Source organism: Ahaetulla prasina, chromosome 1, assembly GCF_028640845.1.
Source record: "Ahaetulla prasina isolate Xishuangbanna chromosome 1, ASM2864084v1, whole genome shotgun sequence".
Taxonomy (NCBI): Eukaryota; Metazoa; Chordata; class Lepidosauria; order Squamata; family Colubridae; genus Ahaetulla; species Ahaetulla prasina.
The window spans coordinates 152,531,786-152,557,751 of record NC_080539.1 but is presented as its reverse complement, the minus strand read 5'-3'; the positions used below and the strand labels follow the sequence as shown (position 1 = coordinate 152,557,751).

The 25,966-nt window shown below is 33.6% G+C and overlaps 1 protein-coding gene across 4 annotated transcripts in view; it reads left to right on the top strand.

Annotated features, from left to right (window-relative positions):
* KIDINS220 (kinase D interacting substrate 220) overlaps nucleotides 1-25,425 on the top strand; it is a 65,910-nt gene extending 40,485 nt beyond the window's left edge. The window contains exons 23-31 of one of the 4 annotated variants that reach the window (XM_058178101.1): nucleotides 6,410-6,588; nucleotides 7,189-7,415; nucleotides 8,872-8,982; nucleotides 10,226-10,282; nucleotides 18,506-18,640; nucleotides 19,919-20,017; nucleotides 20,817-21,062; nucleotides 21,680-21,760; nucleotides 24,809-25,425. In XM_058178101.1, the coding sequence (XP_058034084.1) occupies nucleotides 6,410-6,588; nucleotides 7,189-7,415; nucleotides 8,872-8,982; nucleotides 10,226-10,282; nucleotides 18,506-18,640; nucleotides 19,919-20,017; nucleotides 20,817-21,062; nucleotides 21,680-21,760; nucleotides 24,809-24,829 (1,156 nt within the window). In that variant the 3' untranslated portion in view covers nucleotides 24,830-25,425. Of the gene's footprint in view, nucleotides 1-6,409; nucleotides 6,589-7,188; nucleotides 7,416-8,871; nucleotides 8,983-10,225; nucleotides 10,283-16,088; nucleotides 16,122-18,505; nucleotides 18,641-19,918; nucleotides 20,018-20,816; nucleotides 21,063-21,679; nucleotides 24,002-24,808 lie in introns of those variants that run through there. The other 3 variants (XM_058178109.1, XM_058178082.1, XM_058178092.1) reach the window with 3 other exon arrangements.
* The last annotated feature ends 541 nt before the right edge of the window (nucleotides 25,426-25,966 follow it).

The following is a 25,966-nucleotide window of genomic DNA, read 5'->3' as shown; positions in this document are numbered from 1 at the left end:
CAGTCCATTCGTTACAAAGCATCTAGAAGGTGTCAAATAGATATGAAAAACAATATTTTGATAGATTAATTTCAGTTTTAAATTACAGATCATAAACTTAGTATTCAAAATTTGACCCCATTGGCTTGAAAAGACGAGTTTTCAATTCTTGATTATAAGCTTATTGTATATTTGTTACAGATATTTTAAGCTGTTCCTTTACCATTTCTCTTTTTGACAGAAGAAAAAAATGGTGTGAATTGTATTTGTAATATATCAGATATTTTAGAACCTGTTAAAGTATCAGGTCCATATTGAGCCATCAAAACATGGGTATATGTCCATTGCTGAATTGATGGTAAAGAAAATTCTACTTGCAAAGGCTCAAAAAAAATTAATCATTAAATAAAAACTGATTTATTAATATGATTCTGAATGAAAATTAAATCTATTACCTAACACAGCCCAAATATGTGTTACCTCTAGCAAAGTGGGGAACACTAATTTAGTACAAGCAAACTTTGTACTTAAAACTCATCATTTAAATGACTAAGTACAATAATGGCAATTTCCCTTCCTTCCCCTATAACAATCAATAAAATGTTGATTCTAAAATATAAGCTAGCAATATTTCTGAAAATCTGGAAGATCAAAATTCTTATTTGTCATAGACAAATGAATGTTAGAAAGAGAGATTCTAGGTATGATACTTCCCCAAATAAATTTTCTCAAAAGGATGTTGTAGATGCGTAAAACATGCAAGCCACGGGCCAGATCCAGTTTGCGATAGGCCTAGACCTGTCCCGCGAAGCTGTCCTGGAGATGGCGAGGAACAGGCCCATGCCGTCCTTGCCCTGGCCCACCCTAGCCACACCTACCCTGTCAGTCGCAACAACCAGGTCATGCCCATCCCGGTCCCCCAAGGGCAAACAAAATTCTGATAGTGCCCGCAATGGGATCAAATTTGACACCCTTGTTGTAGAGGGTTACCTTTAGAATTTATGAATAATTAAAAATACTGATGCTGACAGACACGTCTTATGCAGATGCAGTGTCACAACTGAAGGAAACCATAAATTGCAAATCTTAAGCCAAAGGTGAACCAAGTTCATTTACAATTTGGGGAACATTCTGGACTGTTTTCTTTTTCTGTGTTAGATTCAAACAGCAGGCTGTCTGTGGCACTCCATCCAGCTGAGTGCTTACTGATTTCCAATGGTTACATTAGAAGATTTGTCAGTTTTGAGATAACTTTTGAGGCATGTGATTTAGTTAACAGATGGCTAATGCGTTAATTTTATGTTGCTGGATTACTATGGCTTTTGTTACCCATCATATTTCATGAACAGCTAGGAATATATGAGACACTATTTCATTTACCAAACATTTAAATGTCATCTACATTTATCTGCATGACATTTAAGGTTTTGAGATTCTGAGCATTGGAAGCAGTTGGTGTTTTCATGTTTTCATTTCACAGATTTTTATTTTATTTATTTATGTTCTGCCTTTTATCCAAGAAACTGTGGTAGAATATATTCACATGTTAGTGGTTAGGCTGAGAGATAAAAGTTTGGCTTAGTGTCACCCAGTAAGCTTCATGGCTGAGTAAGATTTTGATTGTAGCTCCACAGTTCTATACTAATGTTGTAACAATAGCACCATATTTGGAAAACAAAAAAGTACAAACATATTTTGGGATGTAGAGCTTCGGGAAAGTATCAGGTTACTGGCTAACTAAAGCTTTGGTATTTGCATTATTTCTATTTGTAACAATGTTTCTCTTTATCAGTATAAGTGAAATAGTAGAAGTCCAACTTAATGAATTTAGGGCTAAGCCAAAATTGAGGAAGGAGCTGTTTATGAGCCCACCTTTTGACCCTTATGAAATGAATATTTCTATGTGATTTATTTTTTTCATAAGAAGCTTGAAGCTCTGAAAAGGTTCTGCCCAGCTCCAGTGATATAGTGGTACTTGTGTTAAATATGAAGCACAAATTCGTCCTTGGCTTCTTAGTAATATCACATAATTAAACCTTAGGGGACATCACTATTCTTGATGTTGAAACAAACACCTTCTAGAAGTAATCCAGATTGAACAATTAGATTTCTGAGAAGTTGTTGATTTCTTGAAAGCGCTGCTTTTACAATAACAATATATTCATTAAGAAGTTTGGTGCAACCTTATGATGTTTGCCATGTAATTTATCAAGAAAATGCAATGACTTCACAGAAACATTTCCATTACAAAACGATTATATTAATATGTTTTGATTTGTGGTTTGCTCCTTTATTTTTAACTGACCTTCTGAAAGCTTGATCCTGAAAGACAGGATACATATGTATAGGTGTGTTCGTGTGCGTGTGTGCGTGTTACACAAAAAAGGTACTTGCTGTTTTTATATATGTTCCTTATGCTCTGTTAACTATTGAATAAGGTTTTAAATTGTAATTTCTAATTCAGATCGATCCTGTTGGTTTATTATAATTTGAAAAGGGATTGTGCTAATGAGGGATAGTTTTAATATATAATTTTCATTAAATATGAATCTATACCAAACCAGAAGAATTTTTACCACCAGATTTAAAGTTCATTTTTCCATAAAAGCCTCATTTATCCTTACAGTAATTTGAGGATACATATATGTGCCTTATTCATCTGTAAAAAAGAACATTGGTTCTTGGTGTTTAGTGAAGTTGCTTTTGTTAAATAATTTTCTAAATTGTTCAACTTTTAACAAATGACACTGGATACTAACATTAGAAAGCAATTTCATCCAATTAAGTAGATCCTTATATAAACTATTGGAACATTAAGATGACAAACTGTTCATTTAGGGTTACTTTTAATTGGGACAATTATTGTAATTTCGCTGCAATTATGTGTTCAGTTAAAAGCTTTTGTCCCATATTTTTTTGCTGTTGTTGTTAATGTGTACATAACAGAAAAAGCTGAAATGAAAATTTAATTATTTTTCTCTATTTTTGTAGTGTTGTATTTATAAATGTAATAATTATGCATTCTATATAAACTGGTTTTTTTTTTAAAAATTAGCATACCTTTTAAAAAAGAGAACATGTGTACAAGATAGTTGCTTTCCAGTAGATGGTAGTAGTGGTTTTCTATTCTTTAGATAACTTAATTGGTTTTCTGTTTAACTATTGATGGGAAAGTGCATGAATTTTATTAAAATAATTTTGATATGATTTAAACAATGTGGACACAACCTAAACTGGTTGGAATTTCTGATTATTTACTAATTTTCTATTAAGAAAAATTCTTCATTCTCAGGGACAATTATTTAAGGAGTGGCAAGATTTAATGTTTATTTATATGTGCCGTATTTTATAACCTGATATAAAACCCGAGGGGAATTTTTTTCTTAATCTTATTTTTTTTTTGCTCCTTGCCTTCAAGTTACTTTACAGTTTTTAATGAAACAGTATAGTTCCAACTATATGTACAGTTCAGTGAAAAACTATTCATCGTTTGCATTTTCTGAATTTTGCATCTTTCCCACCGAATGTTTCAGGGCTTTGAGTTTTTGTGATATATAAAGCAACTCTGAGTTAGATGCTTGCTTCATTTAATCTCATAAAAAAGTAATCCAATCATGCAGTGTGCCAGTGTGGAAAAATAATCATCCCTCAGTTTCAGTAACTGTTTATACCACCTTTAACTGCAGTAACTGCAGCCAAATACTTCCTGACTCCTCCTAATTGTAATCAGTCTCTCACATTGGTGATCAGTCTCTCACAAATGGGGTTCTTTTCTCCATGATGAACTACATCAACTCAGTGATAGGTAAAGGTTTTTTAGCTTGAGCTGCTTATTTCAGTTTTTGCTGCAGCATTTCTGAGGGGTTTAAGTATCAATTTTGTTTCTTGTGACCGTCAGTCACATTTTACTATTTTCTCTTGGTATAAAAATAGAAGGCCTCTTGCTGCTTTTATTTAAAACTCTGGTTTGCTGTCCCATTTATTCTGTTGAAATTCTACTCTGTGTCTGAAAATTGAAAGACTGATATTGGGGTGTATACTTTTTAATTAGTCAGCTTCTTTTTTTGTTCATCACAGTCTCTTCCTCAGGTAGATCCAACATATCCAGTTTTCACAAATTGCTTAATTTAGCCACCAGAAATAATATGCATGTGTGTATGTATATGTAATGCAAACCAACACAACACAACACAACACAACACAATACAATATAGAAGGGCTATTTTACTCTTTCTTCTTTTTATATTCTAGTATTTTTAGTGGTATGACATGTCTCACATTAATTCTTATCTTGCAGATGTACTGATAACTATCTAATTTACTTAATTTTTGTGCCATATTGTATTTACTAAATTTCTAAAATTGACTTCAACATCAACAATACTTTTTTCTGAACAGTATAGCACAAGATGCATTTTACTTATTTTATTTCAGTATATCCTTAATATTTCCTTTTGGTCTACTGATACCTAGTTTCTTACCTTGCAGTAACTAGCATTATTAATTTATTCATGGTTTTAGGCCCCTTCTCTTATTTTCTAATATTTGATAATTGACTATAGAGTTTCTTCAACCACTCTGCAGCAGAGGAGTATCCTCAATTAAATTTACCTGTAATTCCATGTTTGCCTACAGTGAGTTTCTTTCACCTATCAGATGTATCAAGAGATTTCAAGACATCTTGGTAGGTTTTTTGCAAGTTGTAGTGTGCATTTGATGTGATGGAATATATCCATAACTGATCAATAATTGGGTTTATAGATAAGGCATTATCTTGGATGATTTAGACAGTTTTCAGATACTGTATACTAGTTCATCTTGTATGAAGTTCGTAATTTTCTTCTATTCTTATTTTTTTATTCTCAGAAGTTTGAGGTTGGTAGATACTTTAAGTAGTTCAGTTGTATTCATTCATGAAGATTCACTGCCTGAAGCAACAATATCAAGTATTTGAATTACATATAGCCAGTGGTGGGTTGCTAGTGGGAGGCTCCAGCCACCCACCCGGACGTCTGCGCATGTGCAGAAGTGTTGCATGTGCGCACCCACGAGCGAACCAGTAGTGACAGGATTTGAAACCCACTACTGCATATAGCCATTGATAGCCTTTCAGCTGGGTCCATGGTTTTTCTGGGTTTTTTCCCCTCTCTCCATCTCATAGGATCTTGCAAGACTCTAAAATTGCAGGGCCACAGGTATGTCATTTTTCAGGTTCCTCCATGCTATACCTGCATACAACATACTTTGCCCATTCATATTTTCATTTTCGTGCCACTTTGATGACATCATTAAAGTTTTGGGATGAATTTTGGAATTCTGTACTCACCTTTCTATGATACACTTCGTTACCTGAAACATCACCTTCAATGTTCTTAGGTATTACATTTTGTAATCATAGGTCATTGCTGACCTATGGTGTTATTATGGTGTTAAAGATGTCAGTGCTTGCTTGGTAGTTTTCATCAGTTGGGAGGATTGGTTTTATGTGATTAAGACTGAGTTATACCACTTTCGTTGTATTGTGAGCCCTTTGGAGTAGGCCAAGTCAAGAAATAGATGCTACAGGAATCCTAGGAATGCTGCTTTGTGGTTGTAGACTATATTAATAGACTTTTGAAAGCTTATTCAGATTTCATTGTGCCAAGTATATTAAACAAAACCAAGGTAGAGTTACTTTGAGTTTCTTTCTCATGTTTTCTTCAAGCCTGGTCTGTGTAATCTCTCCAAGTCCTCCTTAATGGTTCTTTCCTTTCTCCCTTAACAGCTTACACATATCTTCCCAAGGTCAGCTCTAAACCCCTTTATAAGTATTCTCTTGGTTGATTATGGTACTTTTTTCAGAAGTGGTCTTTATTTTTTTACAAAAGTTTATAATTTACGTTAATATTTTTTAGCAGAATAGCTTAATGTATTAAGCTCAAAAGGTTAGAATAGAGATTTTGATGTATAAACTATCCGTAGGCTATTGGCTTCTGAACAGAAGCATTGTTTGACATACCCAGAACACTATTCACATTCAGTTTTAAGCAGAGCTGGCATTAAAATTCAGCTAATTTGCTTCATGTGACTTCTCAGCTGTGGTTTTTCATTTAAAGTCTTTAGCTCCTTTTCTTTTTGGAGTCTTGTTTGACAAAAATCAGATGGTTGACATATTTAACTCTTTGTTCTCTGACTTAATTATATTTGTACTAATTTTAGGCATGATTGCATAGATGTAGATTTTTTTTACCCTGTTTATAAGTTCAATTTATAGATAACTTGGTTTCATGTGTATAATTGTTTATAATTCCAAATACAATTTTTTAAATATCAGGACACAAAAACAAGAATTCTGAAATGATTTTTTTTAGCCAGATTTAGAACATGCCATATATGTGTAAATTGTATTAGATAAGGCTTGCTAATCTGAAACTTTCTTTGCTTTCTTTAGAATTTCAAAGAATATTCCAACAACTAAAGACGTTGAACCTTTACTAGAAATTGATGGTGATATTCGAAATTTTGAAGTATTTTTGTCATCACGAACTCCAGTCCTTATAGCACGAGATGTAAAAACATTTTTACCATGTACAGTGAATCTTGATCCCAAACTGCGAGAAATTATTGCAGGTAATATATCACCAATTAATTACATAATGAATGATTTTACTATTACCCAAAAACACCCCTTTTTCTGAGTTTCCCAAAACTTACTGAAATATATCAGAGTAAATCTTTATGAAATCATTATTTGCAGTTATGCTTCCAATAATTAATGATATAGGTAGCCTACATTTTGGTTGTCCTCTTGGCTCCTATTACTTACTATTCACTTTGGAGAGATGCATCAGCTACTTTGTGAAGCAATTGAGAACTCATACTTGCATGTAGTTCATGTAGACCTAGTAATTTCTATATAAAATCTTACATACTGATAATGTAGAAAAAATTTTTGTAATGAAATTTACTGTGGGTTTTCTCAAGTAAAAAATTCCACTTAAGAATCTGCATGGTATTAAGCAATAAAACAAAAGAGATCATGTATCTATTTGTACCTACAAACTATTAACTGTAACTTTTCAGGAATTCTATCATTTAGTTTTAGTTTTCTATTTTAAAAATAGAATGCAAGAAATTTGATTTCAGATTAATCCATTCTTTCATTTTGTGTTTATCAGTTGATTAGTTGTAACTGCTGTGACAATTACACTGGTACATTGAATATTTCAGATGTCCGGGCTGCAAGAGACCAAATTAATATTGCAGCAATTCCATATCCTGCAATGCCTATACAAGATGCAGCACCCAGAGCATCATCAGTATTTAGTCAGCCATCGTCAGCCTGCTCTTCAACCCATTCTTTTAATGGACCTTTCAATGGAGGAGTTGTATCACCACAGCCCCATAGCAGCTACTACAGTGGAATGACAGGACCTCAGCATCCATTTTATAACAGAGTAAGAAACAATAGCAGTTTAAAATCTGCACTATTTTTGTTTAGTTTGGGTGCCATATCTGGTTAGAAGACCTATATCTTAGCAGAAGAAAGGTAGTAACGATAGCCATCTACTGATTGTATTTGGTAAATAGTGTCATAGTGCAAGCGTGTGTAGAAATTAATATTTTTATATTATCAATAGGTGGTTAAATGAACAAAAGTTTTAGGATTTGCAGATTTAATTAGCCATGGAGAAAAGAAGTCCTCTTTATCTTAAAGTCAAGCATAGATTAAAATCATTTAAACTGCCCATGTATATAATTATAGACTCTTGGTATTTGTTTAAGGGTCATGAGCTTTCTCAAAAGCTCAGCATGTTGTTTGTGTAATACATTAAAACATTTTTGAAAAATGGATTGAACAAAGTTATTATTTTGAACAATACAGCTGTTCGATTAAAATGAACTAAACATTAATAAACATATAACTGCGCATTCACTCTTTTCAAGGTGTAAACAGTCAGATTAAGAAGTCTCTATAGCTTTTTGTTTTATCTGACAGTAATAATCTTTTGGGCATACCATATATTAAGTTTCAAATTATGAGATGATATAGTACTTTTTCAGTAACTGGCAATAATTCCGATTTTTAATTTCATTTTGATTAATTGAAGGACTTCCTGGATTGATTGTTTATTCTCTGAAAAGTTGTATGCATGGATAAAATGCTTATTTGCATTTCAACAGAGATGCAGTGAATATATGCAAATTCATTTTTTTATCAGCTTGTATTCTAAAGGAATCTAATTCAACTTCTAATGCACTCTAAAATTAAAGCTGCAGCCTTGTAGGACCAAGTAAGACCTACTTAGAGATAATATCAATAGTATCACACTTTTAAATTCAGATACTTTATCCAAATTCAAATAATTTTCAAAACAGGTTAATTTTTAAAGGGATATACAATGTTTGTTGGATTTTTATCTAATAGGAAATGAGATACAGTTCTAAAATTGGTATAAAAATTAAACACAAGTTACTGCATGAATTTTCACTTTTAAGAGACCTGAAATGATTCCAAAATACTTAACCATGGTTTCAGTCAGATTTGCTTATAGAGATAATACTACCATTGGAAAGGAACAGAAGTGATTTACATTGTTATATTACTTTTTAGCAGTTCTAAACTGTATTAAAAGTTTTCCATTGAAGCTATGTACATGTTATATCATTCATTATAAAAATGTTTCATGTTAATGTTTTTCTGTCATTGAACCTATATGAAACTTTCCTGTTGATTTCAAATGGGGTAGGTAACTATTTAGTTATTTCACATTTTGATCATTTCAAGATATGACTATCTAATTACCCAAGGAACTAAACCTTTATGTTTTACATTTTTAAATTAGCATTTGTTGAATTAAGTTCTTTTGATTTTTGTAATGGTCCCTTTTTGTTACATGTTTCTTTCCATAGCCATTCTTTGCCCCATATGTTTACATGCCAAGGTATTACCCTGGCAGTTCTCATCTCACCTCCCGTCCATCACTAAAACCGAATTTGTCCAGGGAACAAAGCAATGGTCTAGTAAGTATCTTGTAAAGTAAATGAACATATTAATTTACATGAAAAGATTAGTAAGTAATACAAGAATAGATATGTTTAATTGTGGCACATGTATACCTAAACTATATTTTCTTTAGAAGTATTATTGGAACACTTAAAATAAAACTTAGTTAAGACAGTACAATGTATCTTGTTCCACTTTTAAAACATTTGTATGGTAGGTTTCACTTGATATATTAAAATTGATGTATTTCTAACATAAAAAAAGAAAGGCTTACCTTTAAGTTAGTGTGAGTAAATTAGTAACTGTAAAGAGAAACAGTTGAGTAAACAATTGCATGTTATATTTAAAATCAGATAATGAAGTTTACTTCTAGTTTGGTTCTGATTTTATGTCAGGTTAAAAATTGAGCCTTACACACATTTTCATAATTGTGCCATACTTTGGTACATTTAAAATCTTTTAACAGCAACTTAACTCATCAGCCTATTCCTGGCTAGTCTGTGAAATTATTAAGCAAGATTAGGCCTGAATAGTACTACTTGGATGGAAGATCCCAAGGACATCCCAGAAATGTACACTACATTAGAGATTAAAAACATCCCAGAAGAAGACAGTGCCAGGTTACCCCCATAATATTGACAAGCTGCAATTCAAGGAAGTAATGAGGAGTCAAGTAAGAATCAGAAGAGATTTTTCCTTATTTTCATAGGAATTCATATTGAAGCAACTGATGTTCAGAAAGAAATAAGAAATATTAGGAAAAATGATGATTTTAGAGTGAAATTATACGGAGACTTTTATACTTCGTTTTAAAATTAATCAAAATCAGAGATAATCACCTCAAGGCTTGAGGGCCACAGGTGACAGACATGTTTCTTTGGGAAGACATGTTCTTCCTAACAAGGACATGATATTTTGATCATGTGTCCCCTCTTCTTCACTTATTTATAGATAAATAGTAGTTTGCACAAAATATGGGTTTCCCCAATTCAGATATAATAGAAAGTTGTGGTTTATTGTTAAACTAAAAAGTTAAATGGAGAATTGACATGAATATAGGAAAGAGAGAGAAGAAAATACAAACAAATAAAATGATCAATATAGCTGTTCTATTTTTAACCCTGGCTTAAAAATATTCTATATACGGAATGATACATTCTTTGATACATCTTCATCCATTGTTTATTTTTAATTTTGTGTATGTGTTTGTGTGTGTGCCAACATTTTGTCCAAGTCATAATGATTTGTTGTTGTTGTTAGGATATTATCAAGGAGGATGTTGATGAGTGGCTATCGATACCCACAGAGCCCTCAATGGTAAAAGAGTAGTCATGTGGTGTGTGGAACTGTAGCATCTCGTTGCTTCCTCAACAATAATGAATTTGCTTTAATTATAACTGCCGTTCACTAACTCTGCATCAGTGGCTTGATGGACAAATAGTATAGATGAAGACTAATAAGCATAGTTTGTGAATGAGTTGGCTAATATCCTGCTTATAGAATATATTATTTATATTTTCCATGCTACCTTTCAGTAGTCTGTCAAAAACAGTTATTTTTAGTAATATAAAATGTGTTATGTCTTCATTAGTTTTTTTCGGTTCATGAAACGCATTTTATATATTTAGATTTATGTTGCCAAAACAATTTGTATACTGTGGAGCTTTTAACACTGGGTAGTTTACACTTACCATAACACCATCATACTGTAAAGTAAAATTGTATTAGCTATTCAGTTCTGTAGAAGTGATTAGCTGATGCTTTCTCCAAATGATTTGGTCAAATAAATGCTGCGCTTTTTCAGTTACACCCATAAAGTTGCTGCAGTTGACAAACCATAAAGCTGATTTTAGGTAGTAGTGATAATAGAATATACTCCTGCTGAGCTTGCACAGAAGGTTGGCTTCACATATTTACATTATTGTTAGACTCTGGTTTACAAATGTTTCCATAGGTTATATTAAACACGAGACTTATTTCCCATCTTTTCTAAAAAAAACATTAATTTGAAATATCTTCTTTGTAGCTGTTTGTAACTACATCCCTGACATTACCTGCAAAAAATGTTGGCCATCCTTTTACTGATTTTAGCCTGTGTTTTTTTTAAAACATGATTTTGATTTTATAGTTCTACGTTAAATATTCCTGTTATAAAAAGAAAGTTAGTCTTTTACTACTTTGCAAACACATCAAGAGAAAATGATTATATCCTGCTATAATCCCCCTCTACTATGCTCACTGCAATGCAGATTATAAGTCTCTGTTGGATTGTTTTCCAATACGTTTTCAAAGACATATCCAGTCTTTACCATCTCCTGGTTTCCCTACTGTTCATTTGACAGCAGATTTAACCTCTTGGACTATTTTTGATATTGTTCATAAGACTGCTGCATTTCTGGGACTCCTATGAACAAGTAACAAAAAAATTAGGATTACCATGCTTTAGGATGGGGAAATCTACTATATGACATTTTAATAGATTTGTATCTGTACGGAAAGTCAGCTACTACATAGTCAAGCATTAAACAGATGAACACCACACACACTTCTATGTATACTGTAGTGACATACAGCTTTATTACTGTAAGTATAATGAAAGGCTGTCATTTCTATTGAGAAGAGGCCCACTTTTTAGATGAACTCATAGTGCTGAAAGAAATGTACTATGAATTGTATTTTTTAATATTTTAAGCCAAGTGATCAACACATTTGATCTAAGCATTTTTTCCAAATGATAATTTGACAAAACATCAGTACATTTATTTGTCTGCTTTTTGAAGGAAGCATGGAATTTTATTTAAATTTGTAAGGCATTATTAATGGGTTTTGAATGTGTATAGGAAATAGATTTTAAATAACCTGAAATATGTGATTGCAATTTCTAATGGCAGCAAATCCTAGGTTCCTGTGAGGGATCCTTGGTGCTCTCTGAACTTGGTTGTTTTCTTGCAGATGTTCATTACCCGAACTAGATAACACCTTCAGTGCTACTCTAGCATTGATGATGTTACTTAGTTTGGATAAAATGTCTTCAAGAAAACAATCAAGGTCCGGGAACATCAAAGACTCCTCATTTCAACCCTGAGCTATAAATATTCTCCTTTACTGCTAGTTTCCTTTGTTATTGCAAAATCATATAGCTTATCAATGTTGATAACAGGAAACTGGAATAAATCAGGTTTATTAGATATGTTTCTCCTATATTTTCTCTTTAGAAAAAGGATGTTGATATCTAATTTTAATATCAAAATAGGTGGAGGAAAAACAAAAATGAAGGCGGGAGTGCCTAAAAAGGTTAGCACTGTGTAAAAAAAAGCATTTATTCTGTATTCGAAATTAAATTTCTCAAGTAGAAACAATAAAAATAGACATGGTATTATCTTTTTGGCTTATTTTCATTGTGCATGTAACATACAAAACATTTTGTTATTAATAAGTCTTGCAGAAATGATTGTTTGGAATAATAAGCTGAATCACTAGGAACTGTAATACCTCCCTTTGCCTTCAACTAAGATGGAGTTTGTGCACAAACTCCTCAAAACAGTCTATTTCTATAATAAAAAGTAATGGGAAAGGCATAGCTGCTGTGAAATATGCTACATGAATTGCATTGCATGTTTGCAATATGAATTCAGCCATTTTAAATGTATATATAACATGAAATGTTTTAACATTTTTGGAACCATATCTATTTACATGAAAGTTACTAAATTTAACATGACCTCCCTCATAAAAGGAAAAAGAGAAGGATAGAGATACACGATAAAAATCGTGTTCATTTTCCATCTTCCTACCTTGTCAACATGAGTGTCAGCAGAAACCAATCCTGGAAATTCCCTCTCATCTCCCAGATGTTTGCCTAAGCATATGTACATGTACATATGTGTGTATGTATGTATCAGCCAGAAGCCATATTCTAAGAAAGGGCAGGATCAGGGCAAAAATGAAATTGAATCTATAACTACAAATTAAATTAACAGCTTGCAAAGTACATTTTAGACAGGTTCTGTTATTACATTCAGTGACCTGTCCATTAAACGCATTGCCTGTAAAAGAAAATAATCCCATTTATAAAATTACTTGTTCTCATTTTCATATTTCAGTCATTCTCACGCCAAGGGGAGGAAATATGCATTACATCTCTTTTGTTAGCATTAGGAAGAGAAGGGAAGGAAAGTGAAAGTAATGCAAGAGAAAGTACCACACTGGATGCCAATGTGGTAATGAAAAGAGGGAACCTCAACTTACGTATACCACTGAGCCCAAAATTTCTGTTGCTAAGTGAGAAATTTGTTAAATGAGTTTTAACCCATTTTACAACTTTTCTTGACACATTTGTTAAGTGAATTACTGCAGTGGTTAAGTGAATCTGGATTCCCCATTGACTTTATTTTTATTTATTTATTTATTTTGTCACATATATAAGTATCATACAAAAAGATTATATAGTATAAACATATATTTGAGTAAATATTAGGAGGTATAAGTATTTATATATATATATATATATATATATATATATATATATATATATATATATATATATATATATATATATGTTTTCTGAGGTTTCACGGATGTTTGAAACAATCAGCCCAATCAGAGCCGTTGTTCAAACCCCACTAGCAGTTAAAGGAAGAAACAGCTGCGATCACACATTGCTCCCAGAAGCACGGCTGAAGCCTGAAGATGACGAATGAGACTTCGTCGAAACGTCGCCAAGACACTTCCAATTTTACACGGGAGAAAACCCGAACAACCAAAGACCTATATATATATATATATATATATATATATATATGAAGAAAAAAAGAAAAACAATAGGACAGGAACGGTAGGCACGTTTGTGCTCTTATGCACAAAAAAACGTTTGTGCTCTTATCCTTTTGCGACTTTGCTTGTCAGGATACTGCAACCATCTTAAATATGAGTCAGTTGTCAAGCATCCAAATATAAATCACATGACCATGGAGATACCACAGCGGTCATACTTGTGTGAAAAATGGTCATAGGTCATTTTTTTTCAGTGCCATTGTAACTTCAAACAGTCACTAAGGGAATTGTTGTAAGTTATAGTATGTGGAAATGAACCTGGGAGACAGAACAAAGAGGCTGCAGTCAAGAGGATAGAAAGATAAAAGGCAGTTTAACCTGCAGCAGGAATATGGGGGGGCAAATAGGTCAGAAGGAACCCTGTCTAGTTTCTTAGGCTGTAAAGGGAAGTGGGGGGGGGGATGTACTTCAGACCTGCAAGATTTTGTTAATGTAATCTTACAGTAAAGTAAGCTCATCTGGCTGTATTTCCTACCTGGTCAATCTTCGGAGGTTGAGATCAATCTTGTACGTCTGAAAATAGATTTATTCCTCTTTCTGGGTCCCTCTCTTCCCACATTCCTGCAGGATAAGTTGCCTATTACCTGACTATTCCTTTGGCCGCCTCTCTTTGTCCTGTCTTCCAAGTCATTCTCACATTCCATTAACGGGCATTTAAAAAGGGTGATAATTACTTTAAAAAGACTGTTCCCAAACCAGTGACTAATCCTAAAATTTTAAAGCTATGTTTGCATGTTTGATTAAATTATTAAAACCTGCTCATTGTTTTGATTTAAATTGTTCCTTCTATTCTTCTCAGTAAACGGATCTCCTATACATTAAATTTTTGAAATATTTTGGTAACCTTATGTATAATCTCCAGTTACATCAGATCTTTTACTCCAGCAAGCCACTATACCAGTGGTGGGTTGCTACCGGTTCTCCCCAGTTCGGGAGAGTCGGTAGCGGAAATGTTGATGTGAGAGTGAACCGGTTCGCTCCGACCGTCAGCTGGGCCCTCCTGCCTGCCCCTGCGTTATACCTACATTTATTCCTTCATTTTTAGCCCAGCTGAAAGGCGCAGCAGAGCGGATTGCCATGCCAAAGCTGTTAAGCATTTCAATGTGTTTGAAGTGAACCGGTGGTAACACTGGTCAGAATCCACCACTTGGATGAAATGCTCCTGGTTTGGACCGGATCGCCCGATCTGGTAGCGATGGCAGTGGTGGTTCGGAGAACCGGTAGCAAAAATCCCTGCCTCCCCCCCCCTCCATGCCCAGCTGAGCTGCGCAATCATCAGAGGTCTTTTTTGTTTTTTTTACTTTTAAAAGCATTTTTTCTTCAGCCGAAAAAAGTGCTTTTAAAAGTTAAAAAAAAAACCTCTGATGATCATGTGGCTCAGCTGGGATTGTCTGAACCTTTTAAAAGCATTTTTTTACAGCCTCTTCAGCCGAAGACGCTGTAAAAAATGCTTTTAAAAAGCTCCTCTGGCAATCCCAGCTGAGTTGCCTGATCATCAGAGGCTTTTGAAAGCATTTTTTTACAACCTCTTCAGCCCAAGAGGTTGTAGAAAAAATGCTTTCAAAGGGTTCTGGCAATCAGGCAACTCAGCTGGGGTCGTCAGAACACTTTAAAAGCATTTTTTTACAACCTCTTCAGCCGAAGAGGTTGTAGAAAAAATGCTTTCAAAGGGTTCTGGCAATCAGGCAACTCAGCTGGGATCGTCAGAACACTTTAAAAGCATTTTTTTACAACCTCTTCAGCTGAAGAGGTTGTAGAAAAAATGCTTTTAAAAGTAAAAAAAAAAAAAAGTTGGCCACGTCCACCCAGTCACATTACCCCCATCCCCACCCCCAAGTCACGCCCACAGAACTGGTAGTAACAAATTTTACATTTCACCCCTGTCACCACTGCACTATACTATAGAAAAATAATAGGCTATTAACCTAGGATATCAAGATATTAATTTGTAGTTGAATTCTTATCTGTATAAAAGGGCTTATTATCCTGTAGTTGGATTTTACCTTACTTTGAACTGCAGAACATCAAGTGAGACAACACAAACTCTTTTTGAAAACCCAACAATTTTCATAGAGCATGGGACCCAAAAATATCTTGGATATAGTCTACGAGAATCTAGTTATATATATAGTTCTTGGATCAGGGCATTTTAATTAGAATACATTCATTTTTAGCAGGTGCTTTTTACCACTTCAAAGAGGAAATTTAAATAAGCGTTTTAGCTTATTTTTTATAGATACTGCCTTACTCATTATGTTAAGTTGTACCCTCTTTTGTTTTTGTTTTAAAGCTATGTAAAACTGGGTTAAAAAGACAAAGACAGGTACAGCACTTCCTAAACAATGGTCACATGTTTTTCTGTTACGATGGAATGCCAGGCTGGCTGTCTACACTAATGCAGTTGTTTTTTGGGGGGATGCTTGCTTTTGATGTTCTGCTTCTTAGGTTTTGCATGACAAAAACACAGCAGAATTCTGCTCTCTCGGCACATTTGAAAAACACTGTAATTGAGAAAAGAATGTTTGTATGATTGTAACACTCTGTTACCTCTAAGATCCACTTCCACTGCTTTTTACTGCTTTTCTTAAAAAATAAGTTTTCTGGATTCTAGTGAATCGCTATCATAGTGTGAATACACTCACACAAAGAACTTGTTAAATGTAAATTTTCTAAAGTTATCTTACATTGCATGAAGAAACTATTTTTGTCAATAATTATTAGCATATTATCTTTTAGATTGTGAGGTTTCTTTTCTTTTCTTATATGATGTAAATATTAGTGTGGTTGGAATGCAGTTAAACTCTCAGAAGCAGAATTCTCGATTCAGTGTGCTTGAAAAACACAGTAGATGTGTGCAAAATGTTTGAAATTTAAGTGTTTCAAGTTCAAAATTGAATGTTTTGACAATTTTGAAGTTACCATGGGTTTGAAACAGCTGCTTGCCTGTTACTGACATCCAAAATGATGGAAACAGCCTGCTTTCAACTCAAAACAACACTTTTAGATGAGAAGCAGATTAATTTGAATTTGAAACAGTTCAAATTGGATACATTCCTCAGCTAAGATATAATATAGACTTTATTTAATGTGGTTGTTCTAGTACAGCTAGCTTTATGCAAAGCCTTATACAAATACTTATACAAAACTGACTTTTGTACAAAAAACAAAAACTCCTTTCTGAGATTGATTATACAGGCCTGTTTGATTTCTGTTCCTACATATTGATCAATACCTGTAGAAATCCTTTGGTCTGTCCCTATTTAATACATATGTAGAAGCGTTTCTTTTATTCCATTGAACTTTATAAATGTAAAGCTGCTTGCTCATTTAAAACCTTCTTGGTTTTAATTCCAAAGCGTAGTAGCATGTTCAACTTTTTTTCTACATTTGATTAGATTATCAATACAAATAGATTGTGAAAAATGTATGGTGTTTGACAATTTAAAAAAAAAACCCTTTTGCTAATGTTGCATTGATGTTAACATGCATGAAATTATCAGTTTAATCTTTTAAATACTTCTCTAGACAATTGTAAATAATTGATACTCATTGCTCCTCATCTGTTTTTAGAATTTGAAGGGATGAATGCAACATCTTGTAGAAATTTATTTTAGAATAGTATTCTTGAACCTAAGAGTATGTAAAAGTCGGCCATATTAGCCAGTCATTTTTTTTATTGTCTCTAGAAAGATACCTTTCAGCTTCTGACACCTTGAATTTAATTATATGAGTGAGCAAGCATTTCTACTAGTGCCTCCCCCCCACCTTTTGCTTTATTTCTGACTTCTCAGGCAGAATTGTCCACCACTTCACACTTTTTTCTGGTACTTGTTTTTGGTACCATAACATTCGTTTCAATTACTTTGTGGTTGTTGTTTACTCAAATCTGCCAACTGATTTTGAAAATCAATTGCATGTAATAGTCCCAGGAATGCATTCAGAGAAAATATGAGGCAACAGAATACAATTTTTCCTGTTACAGCTTTTTATTATATTATTGAAATTGAGTGAGGTACTTTCTACCCTTCTTTAAAAAAACAACAACAAAAAACTTTATTTGGAATATAGAAAGTGAATGCAGCCTGCTAGGCTTTAGTGCTAAGATTGTAAATACATCATGAAAAATATGTTACATGCACAATAAAAATATGACAAGCTCTTACATGGCATTATTGCTAATATTGCAATATTGCAAATGTCTACACAAAAGTGATACTCCTCCTTTTTAACTGACTTAAATGTATGCAGATTAAGCCAATATCTGATTCCAGGACTGCTACATCTTTTGTTATACTCTAAAACTGACAGGTGCCTTTGAGACAAATTTACATATTTTAAACCTAGCCATGATTATTTTTCTTTTGATCAGTATGCTCCATCCACTAGATTCTGCTATGAATAAACTAGGTACTGAAAGAGTAGAATACATTTGGAGAGGTCCATCAAGATTTTCCTTATTTTTGTGCTAGGAGTAATTTCGTTAAAAATTCATTTTCCATCTTATAAGAACCTTCAGAGAAAGTTCTTGCCTGTGACACTATTTAATGGTGTGTACTTCAATCAGCGAGTTCTCTGATGGTATTTCAGTATTCCCAATTACTGATACTGTTAACAGTGACTCAAAACATGTTAGCTGTTGTTTGTGTTTGCAAAGGAATCACAATAAGCATTTAAATATATTGCCTATTGCACTTCTCCTTTGCATAGGGGACAGTCCCTGGAACAGGAGCATCCCATGTTCCTTTGAGCACAATGAGTGTAGATGCCGTGTGTGAGAAGCTGAAACATATAGAAGGACTAGATCAGACTATGCTGGCTCAGTATTCTGCAACTATAAAGAAGGTATGTTTCTGCATTCATAAAGGGTGCATCTTCCCCTTAGTCTGTAAAAATCTGCTGTTGGAGAAAAAAAATGAATAATCTTTCAGTAGATTGGACATGCATAGAATATGTTAAACTAAGTTTGTTTTACTGCCAAAATACCATTAGTGAATTAAGGATAGATAAGACTATAGAAAGGTAATCATATTTAAAATAAAGTATTATGTTTGTATTAAGTGGGCCTGAGATTTTTTTTGTTTTAAAGATGAGGGCTAGTGTAATAATATGAGCCGCTGTGGTGCAGTGGTTAGAGTGCAATACTGCAGGCTACTTCTGCTGATCACTGGCTGCCAGCCATTTGGCAGATTGAATCTCACCAGGCTCAATCTACACAAACACATATTCACATATTCCCCTCCCCCAGCTGAACACTGATAAATATATTACAACATATTAAGTTTCCCACCTCTTGCAAAATAGGCCTCAATTTTTTTTCCAAATTTCTAATTCTACTTACCGTAAAAATTAACCTGTCATCTATTATATTAATGGACAAATAGTTAACAGGTAGAATAGCAAACAAACAAACAAAAATCAAAAATCAAAACCTCTGTTAACAAACTATTATTTTTTTCAACTTGTAAAATTTTTACCATGGCTTATCTATCCCAAGTCATCCCAACAGTTAGCTCTGATTCATCCTGGATCAAATATCCACGATTGTGGATAAAACCTTAATAAAAGCACTGATAGCATAATACTTAGGACAGCTTGCAATATTTAGCCTGCAGGCTCATTTTTATATCACACAATTGTTTCAATCTCCCAACAAAATGGATACTACAAGAGGAATAAATACTTCCTCTTCTAGTCCTTCTCCCAGTTCCCAAATCAGTTGAAATTTGCAATTTTGAAAGACTGTATCTGAAAACTACTGTCAAGTTCCTCCTAGAAAAGACTTTAATTCAGTCTGGCCTTTATTTAATCTGACACATTTTGGGATGTGTGGGGTAACCTGTAGTATCTATGCTGTTAATTTATAGGTTAGTTTTGGAGAGACTCATATGAAGACTGGGCATTACTCATAATATAAACATATAATACAGAAACTTCCTAAAATTATTATAAATATATATATAAGGTATCCTAAATTGTATTTTCTTTTGAAATATAATACACACTATCCTTGTATGCATTGTAGATGCACTTGTACATGAATTACTTTTGAAATGATTAAGGTTTACTTTTCTACTACCATTTATAAGTAATACTTACGTTGTGTTTCTATAATTTGTTTAGGCTAATATAAACGGTCGTGTTTTAGCACAGTGTAACATTGATGAACTAAAACGTGAGATGAACATGAATTTTGGAGACTGGCATCTCTTCAGGAGTGCAGTAAGACTTATTACATAAAATATTAGTATTAATAATTAGGACTGCTGGGTGGTGGAATTTATATTTGCCTTTCTGAATGTATTTACTTTGAAGTATATTACATACTTAGTTTCAGTGAAATTCATGTTATATTTGCATAATATTTCATTCTAAGAATGGTTTACTTTACCTTACTCAATTTTTGTTAATAATTTCTACACAATTTGTAGTTTCATATTTAAAGTAGCAGGAACTGTGCCTGGAAACATTGCTTTCCATCAGGCTGGAGTCCTTGCATCCTTGCACAGTTGTTTGCTTCGGTGCCATCAACAGGAATATAAGATTAGGTTTCTATAAGAGGAAGGGAATAAGAAAAGGGTACTTGATATTTATTAAAGAATTGTTATTGGCATCTATGTGATTAATTAAAATATGCATTTAAACCATTTGGGTATATTTAAATATTCAAGGTTAGGCCTTGCATAAATAATACATATTTTAGCATGAAATATGGATACAAATACAAGATGAGATTCAAAGAGCCTCATCTATAAGTGCATCTGAATGTGCTTTAAAAAGTGTTTCACAACTGCCAACTAGATATATAGACTTTAATTGCCAAATTATTCCCCAGTCAGTGTAGCCACTGCTGGAGCTGAGGTTTCCAAGGTTGTAAAATGCTGCTTTAGACTGAGTGAATCATGTAAAGCTTGAAGTTATCACAGAGAGTGTGCTTCATACTCCTTTGCTAAAATAAGACCATGTTTTAGTTGTACTGTTACGTTCAATTTGCAGTCTAATATCTTTTTTATGTTATTAGGTACTTGATATGAGAAATGCAGAAAGTCAAGTTGTCCATGAAGATTCTCGAACAGTGAATGAGCATGCCAACCCAATTCCTCATAATGATCTCACTCGGCGTCCAACTCTAAACAATGAATTACCCCATACGGAACTTACTGGTCTTCCAGGTCAAGCTCCTTATGCTCTCAATTTTAGCTTTGAAGAGCTGAACAATATTGGCCTAGAGGAAGCCCCTCCACGTCATAGCAATCTAAGCTGGCAGGTAATTCCACTTCAGATTAGATACAATTTAGTCAGTGCCTTCTGTTTTAATCATAACTATTATTCACATACAAGAGTAAAACTCCTTAAAAGAGTTTTAAAAAGAGTATATAGCACATCAGAAATAACTATAAAAAGTCAAAGTTGCTACATTTGTTTCTAGTTCAGTTTCTGTAAGGACCATTCTAATTACGCAGTTATATGTTCCATTTCAGTTACACAAGAGTTATATATAGACTTTTCTGGACAAATTTACCTTTTCTTAAGGCTGTTGGTTTTAACAGAAAATTGTTACATTTTTCCCTTTTATTCTAAATATTGTTAAAGTTAGGAACTTAAACTGAGACATGTAAAACTTCCAGTTGTTCATGAAACCATTTATATGATAAATGAATTTGCTGTATTGAATTCTCACAGAACTCTACCCTCACAGGACCAATCTCAACACATGCTAGCTATATATTGTACCATTGACGTAGTGCCCCTTTCTGAAATATCAGGCAGTTTTTATTCATAACTGCTACTTCAGGTTCAATTTTATTCATTTGTGCCTATTTAGCTGTATTATGGATATAAATGCAGACAATATTTTAATATGTTTTCTTTGTCTTTAAACAGTCACAAGCCCGCCGGACTCCAAGTCTTTCAAGTCTCAATTCTCAAGATTCTAGTATTGAAATTTCAAAGCTTACTGATAAGGTACAAGCAGAATATAGAGATGCATATAGAGAATATATTGCTCAAATGTCACAGTTAGAAGGAGGTGCAAGTTCTAGTACAGTTAGTGGTAGGTCTTCACCACATAGTTCAGCAGCATTTTACATGGGCCAGAGTACATCCACAGGTTCTCTTCATTCCAGTATGGAACAAGATAAGGCAAAGGATGCTGAACAGAAACAAGATGATGGAAGGAAATCCTTCTTGATGAAGCGGAATGATGTTGTAGATTACAGTAGTTCAGTATCTACTAATGATGCATCTCCATTAGATCCCATTACTGAAGAAGATGAAAAATCAGATCAGTCTGGATCCAAGCTTCTTTCTGGGAAGAAATCTTCAGAAAGAACTAGCATTTTCCAAGCTGCAGATCTGAAGTTGAAAGGAGTAGCTCTACGTTATCAGAAACTTCCAAGTGATGAAGATGAGTCTGGAACAGAAGAATCTGATAATACACCTCTCCTCAAGGAAGGTAAAGACCGGAAAACAGAAGGAAAAGTAGAGAAACAGTCCAAATCTCCAGAACATGGCTCTGAGCCCATCAGAACCTTGATTAAAGCAAAGGAGTATTTGACAGATGCTCTTCTAGACAAAAAGGATTCCTCTGATTCTGGAGTAAGATCCAACGAAAGCTCTCCAAATCATTCTCTCCATAATGATGGAGATGATTCACAGCTTGAAAAAGCAAATCTCATTGAGCTGGAAGATGATGGCCGCAGTGGAAAAAGGGGAATTCCCCATAGCTTGAGTGGCCTTCAAGATCCAACAATTGCACGTATGTCAATTTGTTCAGAAGATAAGAAAAGTCCTTCAGACAGCAGTTTAATAGCAAGCAGTCCGGAAGAGAATTGGCCAGCATGTCAAAAAGTCTACAATTTAAATAGAACGCCTAGCACAGTCACCCTGAATAATAACAGTGCACCAACCAATAGACCCAATCAGAATTTTGAGGAGACTGACGGTATCATAGTAGAACCTCCTCAAATCATTCTGTGTCCTGGATCGAGTTCTAACTCGGTGTCAGTTCAGAATGATAATATTAAAAGTGTGACCCATAAGCGTAGTCAGCGTTCAAGTTATTCAAGGCTTTCAAAAGATTCTTCTGAGCTTCTGACGGTTACTGGTTCTGATGCTGCAGGCTTTGGAGAAGAGAGAGAGAGTATTCTTTGAAAGTAATCCAAGTTACCACATTGCCCCCATCTACCTGATTGATTTATTTATTTTTTTTATACAGCCTCCTTTTCTTAGTTCCTCATCAGATTTACACATTTCTTTATCATTCCAGTTGCAGCTTGGTTCTCTGTCCTCTGCTCATGTTTGCTCTTCTAAAAAAAATAGGGTTGTAATCCAGTCAAAATCTCATGGTTTAGAATAGAAAAAATACATAATATATTGAAAATTAGTTGAATAATGGCCAGAATAAATGAGTAGCCATTGATCAGGTAAAAATGGTGTTCAATTTTTCTAGGGCAAGTATATATGTTTTGGTCTGCATGTTGAAAAGTAATGCTGAGATAAAAATGAATATCGTACATCTATGTAAGAATCAATGTACCAATTTGATTTAACATTTTAAATTATCAAATAAAGGAACGGGGTAGAGGTCTACAAATTTGATACCTATGATTTTATACTTTTCAGTCCCGTGACACTTTAAAAAGTATTGATGTTTAAATCGCTGAAATTGAAATATTAAATCATTTTTTGCTGGTTTAAATGATTTTGTCTTTGGGAATGCTATATTTGTAATTCTAAATTTGAGGAAAGAATACTGCATGTTTGAAATGATAATGGTACTCAAGATTTAAGAATTGTCTGAATTTTTTGTTAACCATAGACTGTAGTATAACAATAGTTCTAAAATAATTGTGAAGAGTAACTGTGGTTGCGGTGTTCTGTAGTATTATTTTCAAGGGAGTGCTTTGATGTAATCTTTTGAACGTATTTCTAATTTTAAACAATAGTGGCCTTTGATTAATGTGTTTTATTTGATTGTGGAGAGCAAACAGAATTGGTGGCTTTCATGGCCTTAGTACTTAGCAAAAATGTAATGTTTGCCTTTATGTAGCAATGTAGCATATAATTATGTCCATTCTGTTTTTAGCATTGTGGATAAAGTATCAGTACTTTATATGCAAATGAAAATGCATGATTTTAAATAGGATTTGTGAATTGTATACATTCCACTACAATGGAGATAATAATAAAATCACAGGCATGCTTCTTTTGTGTTGGATGTTTTCTTTAATTTTAATGAACATTTTTTCAGTTGTTTGGTAGGATTAAACAGTTGAGTTTTTAAAAAGGGGGATTATGGAAGAATTAATCTTATTGTGGATTCAGCACTTACAGTCCTATCATATCCCTTTGTCTCCATTAACTTCGGTGGGAACTAAGTGCTCTGTAAAGAGCATGAATTCACCATCTTTTGTATCTCTGATCTAAAATCATCCATTGATCTCTTCCTCATCTCTGCTGTGTAAATACTTTTTTTAGTGAAAAGCTAAATCATTTATTCTTACCATTTTCCTAACTGCTTAAAGAATCTTACCGTGTTGCTTGAATGTTGATGTGAGATCTGTACATGCAATATGGGTTTTCCCAGAGGATAAAATTCAGCTATTTTCTGTTTCAAAGTATATGGGAAATAGCTGAAAACACAGTAAAACCCATCCAGTTTGCTGAAGGAAAGAAATTAGATGGATTCTGCCTACAGCTTTTCCTTTTTAAAAATAGAATGCTGTCTAGTTCTATGTACATACCAGAATTCTTGAAGTCCTGAAACGAGTACGCTGTTGAATCAAAACCCTTGGCGTTAAACTTGTTTTCATGTAAAACCTCAAAATTCCAACAAAGCTTTACTATGTCTGGGGGCTTTTCATTTCAATATATAGTTTGTATTAGGTATTTAATTCTGCAATGTAGGAGATATTTTTAAATGCTAAATACAACAATTGCTGCTATACTTTCAATATACTTTTTAAAAGAACTGGGTATATTTTTATTGAAAGTCTTTATTGATATTTACAGGCAGAATACTTACAAAAATAGAGAGGGGAAGGATATCTTCATGAGAATGGGGGAAAATTATAGAAGACAGTGGCTGAAGAGAGAAAGAGAGCTACCAAATGCACAAGAGAAAAGATATCAGGTCTGACAGAGATCACAATGGATATTTAACGTTTCTTTTTCTCCCCCTCCCCCTCAAAAGTATTAAATCATAATGATATAATATATAAAATATTCTTCTGAAAAGGCTGTTACATTTCCTAGTGATGGCTCTTTCATAATACCATGTGAATTGTAGAGGCCTGCACAGAAGTTAAGAAAGTTCTGTGGAAGTTGCAGAAGGAATTTTTAATATTGCAATTCTCAGGAGCCGTCTCATTTATTTCAGTATATCTACCCTATTTTTCAGAGTATAAGATGCACCTTTTCCCCCCCAAAAAAGAGGGTGAAGATCTGGGTGCGTCTTATATTCTGAATGTAGCCCCGTCCAACTTCTCAAAGGGAGGTTTCAGAGGCTGAGAAAAGCATCTGAAACAAAGCCTCTGAAGTTCTGTTTGGGGGCTTTTTTCTGAAGCTGTTTTGGAGGCTTTCAGAGGCAGAGTTTCAGAAGGTTCAGAGGCAGGGGAAAAAAAGCAAAAAAAAAGCAAGGCACAGAGCTTATTCCGGGAGGCTGACCCACCTGCCAATCAGTTTTTTTCTTATTTTCCTCCCAAAGGAAAATAAGATGCGTCTTATACTCTGAAAAATACGGTAGTTAAATTAATGTTGGATTACATCCTTAAACTCATAATTTGTCATACTTCATGTTAACTTTTGAAACTAGGATGAGTCCTCAGATAGAAACTAACAAATCTGAACTAATTCCAAATAGTTATTAAATATTTTAGCTACTAAGAATCTAAACCAATTATCAATTTTTATTTTGAATTGTTCAAGTACAATTCATGAAATATATAGAAGAAAAGCTTGGTTAGAAAAAGAATGAAAATGAATAAGAAAGTGTAAATACTTTGGTTTTATTAAGAAAATTGTATCATCTAATCTTATCATACGTGAGAGGACATCATTACACCAAACCATGATTTATTTATTTTTTTTTTATTTATTTATTTATTTTTGTCACAGCAATATATATAACATCACACAAAATGGTTATATAGTATATAAACATATATATGA